General features: G+C 51.7%; 1 protein-coding gene across 1 annotated transcript; it reads left to right on the top strand.

Moving 5' to 3' along the window:
• Nucleotides 1–1,161: 1,161 nt before the first annotated feature.
• LOC144179426 (uncharacterized) lies at nt 1,162–7,565 on the top strand. The gene is made up of 2 exons (XM_077707777.1): nt 1,162–3,134; nt 6,547–7,565. Exons 1-2 carry the CDS (start codon nt 2,024–2,026, stop codon nt 7,074–7,076), a joined length of 1,641 nt encoding a protein of 546 aa, XP_077563903.1. The 5' UTR covers nt 1,162–2,023; the 3' UTR covers nt 7,077–7,565.
• Nucleotides 7,566–9,887: the final 2,322 nt, after the last annotated feature.

The raw sequence follows: 9,887 nt of genomic DNA on the forward strand, positions 1-9,887 counted from the left end.
AGAAGACGAAGACCGAGCGTTTCGGATCTTTGGAGTCATTACCACCAGCAGAACAACCATTTCATCTTCTGGCCATGGACACCATCGGAGGTTTTGCGAACTACGGTTCTCCAAAAAGGTTCATTCACTTGGCCGTTGACATGCGACTCGTTACGTGTGGGCTTTTGCGCACCAAAATGAGACCTGCGATGCGTACATTTCCTGCCTGAATAGTATCTTTGTTGCTGGAAAGCCTCGGAAGTTCCTCTCCGACCGCGGAACAGGATTCACCGCAGGCAAATTCAAGCAGTTCCTCAAACACAACAACATTCATCAGCTTTTCACAAGTTCTCAACGCCCGCAGTGTAATGGCCTAAACGAGCGCACTAATCAGTCCATAGTTACTCGCCTCCGCTCCAAAATCAAAGACGAACCGCGAAACCTATGGACACGCCTTCTTCCAGAAGTTGTCGATGAGTACAACAAGACACCTCACCAAGTCACCGGCTACCCACCGTGTTTTCCCATGTATGGCACACCATCATACCCCTGCCTCCTCTCCAACACTCCCGAAACCCTGCAAGAAGCTCGCGCAAATGCAGTCCGCAATTCCCTCGCATATCACAAGAAGAATAACCTCATCTACGACAAGAAGTTTCTTCTCTCAGAGCTCCAGGTGGGAGACTGTGTGTTATATGAGACACCCTGTCATCCCAACCGCGGCAAACTCTGTGCGATAATGGAAGGGTCGTATACTGTCCTACGCAAGATCTCTGCAGTAAACTACGAGATCGACCGTAGCGTGGCTCCACTCGGTCGTCAGACTGACATTGTCCATGTGGGGAGGCTGAGACAATATTATCCGCACTTACACCAAACACTCCCCACGGGGGGAGGAGGAAGCGTGTAACGTCCCGCATATGGATGGTACTGGGCAGGTGGCCGGAATGGGAGATTAGACACAAGGAGAAGGTGCAGTGCGATAGTGGTGGACGACGAAGAAGTTGTTAATAAAGGTGTTGGTAACTAAGTTTTCTTTTACAGCCTCTTTCCGGAAATTTTGAAGTCCCCACGTTTTTAACCGGTTTAGCCCTGGCTAATCCCCCCTTGTGGGTACGTGCCAAAAAATTTGAGGACATCATCATCATCATCATCATCATCATCCACGGACGCCATGTCTCCTGCGTTACATATATATTGTGGGGATTCTCCCCTGTGAGCGCCCACGTTAGGCCGTTCAAACTGCCGCGCGCCACCTCTCCTGCCATCTGGGAACACACGGCAGAAAGACTGTGCGATGGAGGGGGGGCGTTGCACATTTTTGGGCACGCTAGATAAGGGCAGCGGCGCTTGGTAGCGGGGGGAGTTGCCGGCCGGGAGCGCGGCCGGTGACAAGAGAGAAGCCACCGCCGTCAGCCACCTGGAAAAGGACGCACGTCAGCAAGGCCCGCCGTTCGTCCCGCCGTACCGTAAGCCCTGGGACCCTGAAGTGCTTTTGTTATGTGCTTGGCTGATTGTATCCCCTGTTCCATTTATATTTCATTTTCCACTGCTTGAGTAAAGCGCAATTGTTCCTCTTGCAATGTTCTGTGCGTGATGTTTTGACGAGGCCCTTGCCTGAACCCCCCTCGGTAGGCAGAACAACCTACAGTGGCGCCCAACGTGTTTAGGCTAGCACAGTCCTTTGTCAGCAAGACGCTTACGCACAGGAGCAAATTGCGACTAAAACTTTCGTGCATTTGTTTGCAAGCGGCAGCTGTTTCTGGAACATAGCACTTCAGCTTAGCGAAATGTATTTTGCTGCGAAAAGCCGGGTATAATGTTGTTGCTCTTACGCCCAACTTCATTTCTTTTCAACGAGCCTGCGCACTACCCAGCTTTCTTTTCCGCGGCACCGAATGTCCAGTTTTCCGGCGAGCGCCGCAAGTGATAAGCATTACCCGCAGTTGACTTTGTGCTGGTGCATGCTCGATTTATACGGTGGCATCTTTGTAGCTCCTTCGCCCGAGTTCGTTGGTTCTCGGAGTTTCGTTGGCGTCCAGCAATGAAGTCCGCTGCCGACGGAAAGGAACTTCGTTCGGGAACAGTCGTCGGGGCCACGGCCCCCGGCACCGCCTTCAGCGAAGCTCTCACCACAGTGGCCGGCTTATGTCAAGCTCTTACGCAACACCTGGGCACTCTACAAGACCCGGCGCCCCATCTTCAGCCTGACATCCCAACCTACCACGGCTATGACGACCGTCTGTCCGTCGCGGATTTCCTTGACAAGCTCGATGTCTACAAGGCCGCCGTCGGAGCGTCGGACACTCATATGCTAACCAGGGTATTGCCACTGGTTTTCGAAGGGCCTGCAGCCTGCTGGTGGCGCCTGCAGTCCCCGTTTGCGTCGTGGGCCACCTTTGTGGTAAGCTTTCGGACTGAGTTCCTTCCGCCTGGATACGACACTCGCATTCTCCGTGAGTTAGGTCTCAGGACGCAACACCCCAACGAAAGCCTGTTAAAGTATGTACGCGCTATGCAGGAACTATACAGGAGAGCGGCCCCAGAGACTACTTCAGCTGAGCAAGTTGCCCGTGTGTTACGGCAGTGCCATCCTCGGTTCCAGCCGTATTTGTATGCTCAAACGTACGCGGATTTGAATGCAGTTGCTTCGAACGCGCGCGCTATTCAGGAGTGCCTGCTCGCCAAATTGCAGTATGCACCACCGCCAACGCCGAGCCAATCCTTGGAGCCCAGCTGTGCCTGGAACGGGCCTGGCGCTTTCCAGTCGTGGGCGCCGCAGTCCGCGACACACCGGGCTTTGGATCCGGGCGAATTTGCACCAAGAAGGCGGCCGCAGAACCGATACCGTGACCGCACTCCAGCCAACGCGGGCTACGAGGCCGTGGGCCACCCGGTCCCAGCCAACGTGGGCTACGGGGCCGTGGGCCACCCGGTCCCAGCCAACGTGGGCTACGGGGCCGTGGGCCACCCGGTCCCAGCCAACGTGGGCTACGGGGCCGTGGGCCGCCCGGTCCCACACGAAGACGAGCCATCCGGCGGACGAATGTGGTCAGCAGGGGCCCGCCACCGAGGACAGATTTCCGCGTTCGGAAAACTTCACGTCCCGGCGTCGCTGAAGCCAGGCAGCGAGTCGCAGCGGGCCAACACACCTGGTAAATCTTTTCTTGTGCCTTCGGTGGATCGCATGCAGTATCCCCCCAAGCTAGTGTCGCCAACCATTCGTGTCAAATTGCTCGGCAAGATCGTAACTGCACTCCTTGATACCGGTTCCACAGTTTCCCTTATCGGCGATATGCTTTTCGAACACTGCAAGGCAAAGGGGGTAAAATTTCGCCATACCGAAGTTATGCTTAGGATGGCGTCGAGCGCGGCCGCGGAGAGCACAAACGCTGTTCGGTTACGCATATCGGTTAGCTCCCGCGCTAAGAGACAAAGGTTTTTGTATCTCAAGGGCTTGTCCGTTGCCATGATCCCTGGCACAGATTTTATCGCAGATGTTGCTATGCGGTTGGACATCAGAGCTGGCGGGTACTACCTTGGCGACGACCCAGGTTTTTTCCCGTTTGAGACCTCGGCGGGTACCCCGTTACCCTGCAGGTCTCGCGCTGCTTTGTCGACTGAAAGCCTGCCGGCAGACCTGTTACAGGAGCTGCAGAATTTCAAAGGAACGTCGTCTCAGCGCAAACAGCTCGAAGACCTCCTGCGCCAGTATGCGGACATGTTCACGGAAAAACCAGGAAAAACGAATGTCTTGCAGCATCGCATCGACACTGGGAACGCAAAATCATGGCGATGTATCCCACGACCAATGAACGCCCCCAAGAGAGCGCTTTTCGACAAAGCCTTGGACGAGATGCTCGACACCGGCGTCATTCGTCCATCAAAGAGTCCTTGGGCGTTCCCCGTCGTCCCAGTCGGTAAGAAAGATGGATCTATGCGAATCTGTGTCGAATACCGAAAACTGAATGCCATGACGGAACGAGATGCCTATCCGTTCCCGTCGGTGACCGAAATAACGTATACCGTGGCAGGCGCGAAGTATTTCACGACCTTGGATTGTTCACCTGGCTATTTACAAATAGAAATGCACCCAGACGATGTACCGAAGACCGCGTTTGCATGTCACCGAGGGTTGTTTGAATTCGTGCGTATGCCTTTCGGTCTAAGCAATAGCCCCAGTTCATATCAAAGGATGATGGACATTGTTCTGGGTGACGCGAAACACGAATTCGCTTTGTGTTATCTCGACGACGTCACTGTCTTTTCACGCTCGTTCGAAGAACATGTGGAACATTTGCAGATAGTGCTACAGCGCATGCGCGCAGCCGGGCTGACTATACATCCCGGCAAAGTACAGCTGGCCGGGGAAAAAATCAACTTACTCGGATTTGTTGTTGACAAGGGCGTTCTGCGACCAAATCCAGAGAAACTGCAAGCCATACTCCAATACCCGCAGCCGAGCGACGTCAAAAGCTTGCAACGGTTTCTTGGCATGATAGCGTTTTATCGCCAGTTCATTCCCCAGTGCGCGAACATCTCTGTACCGCTCAATGAACTACTTCGCAAAGGCAAGAAGTGGTGTTGGGCGTCCGAACAACAGACCGCTTTTCAAACCTTGCTGACAGCATTAGCAGAAAATGCGTCTTTGCAACTCCCTGACCTAAACAAGCCGTTTGTGGTACAAACAGACGCCAGTGAATTCGGCTTGGGGGCGGTACTTCTGCAAGAGTGGGATCAAGTGTTGAGACCTGTGGCTTTCGCCAGTCACACTCTGACGCCAGCAGAACGCAATTATTCCGTCACCGAAAAGGAATGCCTAGCGATTGTGTTTGCGCTGAAAAAATTTGACATGTTTCTAGACGGAGCATGCTTCACCATTCAGACTGACCACCAAGCTCTCTCCTGGCTTCAGAGGCTTCAAAACCCAGCAGGACGACTCGCTCGTTGGGCGCTCGCGCTGCAACGTTATGACTACTCCATCGAATACAAGAAAGACACCACTAATACAGTTGCTGACGCGCTGTCACGCGCTCCCCTTTTTACTGATACACAGGTGGAAAACGAAGAAAGTATGGTGGTTGCAGCAGTGCAGGCCCCCACGAACGACCGTTGGGGATCGTTGGTGAGCCAGCAGGACTTGGTTGTGGCACAGCGGAGCGATGGTCTATGTCGCAAAGTCATCGACAAGCTCTCGACAACACACTCTCCAGAAGCTTCCCGGAACGACGAGGTTGACAGCTACTTGCTTGGAAATCATGGTATTCTGCTGCGATACATTCCCCAGGCAGACGACGACTCAACACAAACTCCTTTCCGAGTTGTCGTTCCCCGCAAGTTGCGTAAGTTGTTCATCGGCTACTACCATGACTCCGCTCTGGCGGGTCACTCGTCTGGGCAAAAAACCTATGAAAAGTTATGTCGCACAGCAACTTGGCCGGGAATGCGACAAGATGTACTTCGGTACGCTCGCTCCTGCCCCATATGCCAGAAGACCAAACCACGTGGAGGCCTGCCGCTTGGAATGACATCCGTCATCCGTCATAGCACCTTGGAATGACATCCGTCCATAGCACCTCGCCGTGGCAAATCGTTGCATGCGACGTGATGGGGCCGTTTCCTCGAAATCCTCGAGGCAACCAGTTCTTGTTGGTAATTACAGACCACTTCTCAAAGTGGGTCGAGTTGTTTCCTTTGCGGAAGCTAACCTCTCAAAAGGTGTGGGAATGCCTCCTGGAAGTGTTCACGAGGTTTGGTTTCCCCTCGCAGTTAATCACGGACAACGCGACGTATTTCACCAGTAAGGTTTTCCGAGATTCTTGTCACGCCTTGGGAATACGTCACACCCGCACCTCGGCTTACCACCCGCAAGCGAACATTACGGAACGGGTCAACCGAAACCTTAAATCGATGCTCATTGCTCACACTGGCCGTCACAAGGACTGGGACAACAAGCTTTCCGAGATGGGCTGCGCAACGCGGACAACGATTAACAGTTCTACCGGTTTCACGGCAGCGCAACTGAATTTTGGCAGAGACCTCAAGTTTCCTCTCGACAGTTCGCTCCAACCCACGCAGAATCGCACTGATAAATCCCCCACGACATTCGCGGCTGACCTTCGCAAGCGGCTAACAGAGTCCGTCCAGGAGGCCCGCGAACATCTCGACATCTCCCGACTCGACCAGACGTCCCAGTACGACAAGCGCCGACGGGACGTACAATTTTCCGTGGGTGATCTTGTGTTGAAGCGAACACATCCACTTAGTGATGCGTCGAAGGTCTTCACCGCCTCACTTGCACACAGGTGGGATGGCCCGTACACCGTGGTGGGTAAGTCTAACCTGTCGTATGTGCTGAAAAACTCTTCCACAGGTGCATCGTACGGTCCGGTGCACGTGTCCGAACTAAAGCGGTATTTTTCGCGCGAGGATACAGCCAACGGGAATCAGCGAGAAGACTGCCGCGGAAAGCGCGCGACACATGAGTATTCCCCGTCACCACGATACAATCTGCGCATGCGTCACTAACTACTGGCTCATTTGTGTTTTCTTTGCTTTTGCCTGCAGAAGATGTCTCGGAACAGCAGTCGGGCCCACCCCTACCACCGTCGGCAACCCGAACGCTCGGCCCCGCCCCAGGGTTCACGGCGCCGCCCGTTCCCGTCACCGTACCGTCCAGCACGACCTACGGAAGAGGTGGCCACGTGGACGGTGCTGTCACCTTCGGGCCACCCGGTGGGCTGGCACTCTCGTCCGACCAGCCTCAAGTGCTCGTCGGCACGCCGCGCACCTCCGTCCCGGCCCCCTTTCAGGAGCTCACAATCGCAGAACGTCACCCGGTAGAACCGCGGCCGGTATACACCCAGGAAGAACTGGCTGCGCTGTGTGAAGTGTGCCAAGTGCCGGAAATCAGCTGGCGTCACCACCATGCCGGGGCTCTCCACAGAGAGCGTTCAAGAGCCTTGCGCGCCAACCGCCCGGAGGGCAACAACAGCCAGGACGCCCTGGAAGAAGCCTTGGCAATGTTGCGGCGGTTGCGCCCAGACCAGCGGCGCCAAGCAATGGACGCAATCCTAGACTCCGAGGACTGTGTGTAAACGAGTCTCGGACATTTTTTTTTCTCCCTTTTCTTTCGTTTATTTTTTTTTCCCTCTCTCTTCGTGTAGAAAAGAACCAAGAACTTTTTTTTTTTCCAAGGGGGGGGGAAGTGTGGGGATTCTCCCCTGTGAGCGCCCACGTTAGGCCGTTCAAACTGCCGCGCGCCACCTCTCCTGCCATCTGGGAACACACGGCAGAAAGACTGCGATGGAGGGGGGGCGTGGCACATTTTTGGGCACGCTAGATAAGGGCAGCGGCGCTTGGTAGCGGGTGGAGTTGCCGGCCGGGAGCGCGGCCGGTGACAAGAGAGAAGCCACCGCCGTCAGCCACCTCGAAAAGGACGCACGTCAGCAAGGCCCGCCGTTCGTCCCGCCGTACCGTAAGCCCTGGGACCCTGAAGTGCTTTTGTTATGTGCTTGGCTGATTGTATCCCCTGTTCCATTTATATTTCATTTTCCACTGCTTGAGTAAAGCGCAATTGTTCCTCTTGCAATGTTCTGTGCGTGATGTTTTGACGAGGCCGTTGCCTGAACCCCCCTCGGTAGGCAGAACAACCTACAATATATATTTATATATATGTATATATATATATATATATATATATATATATATATATATATATATATATATATACCCACAAAGTAAAAGTACGCTTTTCAGAGACTCTATTTCCAACGTTTCGACCTGAGACAGGTCTTCCTCAGTCTCCTGAGGAAGACCTGTTTTAGCTAATGAAAGGAAGCCTACCATTGTCACTGAAGAATAAAGTGCATGACAGCTGCATATTACCCGTACTCACCTACGGGGCAGAAACATTGAGGCTCACCTAGAGGGTTCAACTTAAATTGAGAATGACTCGGCAAGCAATGCAACGGAAGAAGGGAGGTGTAACATTAAGAGACAAGAGATCGGAGTGGGTCAGGGAACAAACGCGTGTTAAGGACAGATTAGTAGAAATGAAGAAGAAGAAATGGACGTGAGCAGGGCATGTAATGCGAAGGCAAGATAACCGCTGGTCATTAAGGGTAACAGAGTGGACCCCTAGAGAAGGCAAGCGTGGCAGGGGGCAGCAGAAAGTTAGATGTGCAGATGAGGTCAAGAAGTTTGCGTGGATAAATTGCTCGCAGTTAGCACAAGAACGGAAATATTTTAGATTATTGGGAGAGGCCTTTCCACTACAGTGGGCATCGAACGGCTGGTGGTAGTTATGAAGATGATAATGGCAGTGTCGTAATCAAAACGCACTGCAGGAAAGCCAACCTTAAACAATGAGAGAGCAGGGGATAATAATTATGATGATTACAATTAAGATAAAAAAACCCTCACCGTATTTGGAATTGAACATGGCTCCCTCGCGTTATGAAGTCGATGTCTATCTGAGTACGCCGTCATCGCATTGTGGTTGCTCAGCATCTCCTTAGGTTTCCTGGTGCTGTGTTGGCTAAGGACTTCGGCTGAGATGAAGTGGACTTTGGCTTTAACATTTGGCAGTTTGGATTTCTGACTTTGGGAACGTGAATTTTTTAGTCTGATTTGAATCAGATTGCATAGAGAAGCTTTAGGCTTTAAAGAAAGCGGCTTAGATTTTTTATCCCTACTATGCAACATAGTTGTTTCAGCCAGCACTACGGAAGCAGTTGCTCGGGTTTCTGCAATGTTCAGTATACTTTGCAACACGCATAAGGAACTAAGATAAACCCAAGCTAAAACAAAATATTCCCTACTCTTTAAACTAAGTCTAGGAGAGAGCGAAACTGGGGACCTGCACAAGAAACGCTGCCGCCCACCAACAAGGCAGTAATACAATAAAAACGCGGACAGCTCCCACCGCAGAACTTGCAATACCGGTTCAGTGAATTCGGGAGCAGACCTTGCGTGAACGTAAGCTGGTATACGAGCTGAGGAAAAACCTCTACCATCATTGCTTTGCCATAACTTTGAATTTATGGAGGTATTTTGTGGTTTTTCTAGGCCCTTTCGTATTCTTTAATTTATCTTTCTATAAGCAATAATAAAAACGTTTTTGCGCTCGTGTTGGAAATTTTTTCTTCCGACGATATCATTTTATCACTGGAGCCCTGTGCATCAGATTATGCAAACGCTTTTACAACTGCGGACTTAGGTAACCATTATGCAAATGTAAGCAACCATTAACCCCGTTAGATGGAATTCACTTCGGGAAGGGAAAGGGGTGTTTAAATTGATATTTATTAGGCAGCTACGAGTGGAAGTTTCTGCGAACAGCAGCGGCAATACCAGAAACTTTCTCCTCCGTATAGTAATTCCGCAGCTAACCAGGCTTAAATCTAAGCAAACACAAAATGAATTATCACAAAGATTTCAGCAAAAATTCCTCGCTAACATTCCACAACATCGCCACGCTCGTGTTTTACGACTGTTTTTTCTCGTTACAACACAAGCCTGTTATTTTAGATCCCCGTGTTTTCATGACTATCCTGCTACTATTTTCCCATAAATTTTTAAATAAGGGGGGAATAAAAGCCTTATAAAATTGCCTGAACACAGGCATTTTTCTCACAAAGGGGGAAAAGGGCTATGCTGAGAACTTGTCTCAGAATCACAGCAATATTGGAGTGGATCATCGTATGTTGGATAGTAGGCGTATTAAAGGGGCCGGCCGAAAAATAGCTTCCCAAAATTGCCGCAGAACGTGCTGAAAATGGCTGGTAAAAAAGACAATTAAAATGCGACGTGCGCAATTGCAAAAGCAACCTAATCAAGCAAAAGTAATTTCACACGCAAAAACACAAAAATATGGGGTTTCCTAATGATGCGGTCTACAGATTACC

This window comes from Haemaphysalis longicornis, unplaced genomic scaffold, assembly GCF_048455015.1.
Source record: "Haemaphysalis longicornis isolate Haplotype H1 unplaced genomic scaffold, Haemaphysalis longicornis Haplotype H1 scaffold_4, whole genome shotgun sequence".
Classification (NCBI taxonomy): domain Eukaryota; kingdom Metazoa; phylum Arthropoda; class Arachnida; order Ixodida; family Ixodidae; genus Haemaphysalis; species Haemaphysalis longicornis.

What these genes read in the sequence shown, in the direction of transcription:
- LOC144179426 (XM_077707777.1), top strand. Translation starts at nt 2,024, where the DNA reads ATGAAGTCCGCTGCCGACGGAAAGGAACTTCGTTCGGGAACAGTCGTC. An exon ending in GCAGCGGGCCAACACACCTG is followed by an intron (nt 3,135 to 6,546) that starts GTAAATCTTTTC and finishes TTTTGCCTGCAG; the next exon opens with AAGATGTCTCGGAACAGCAG.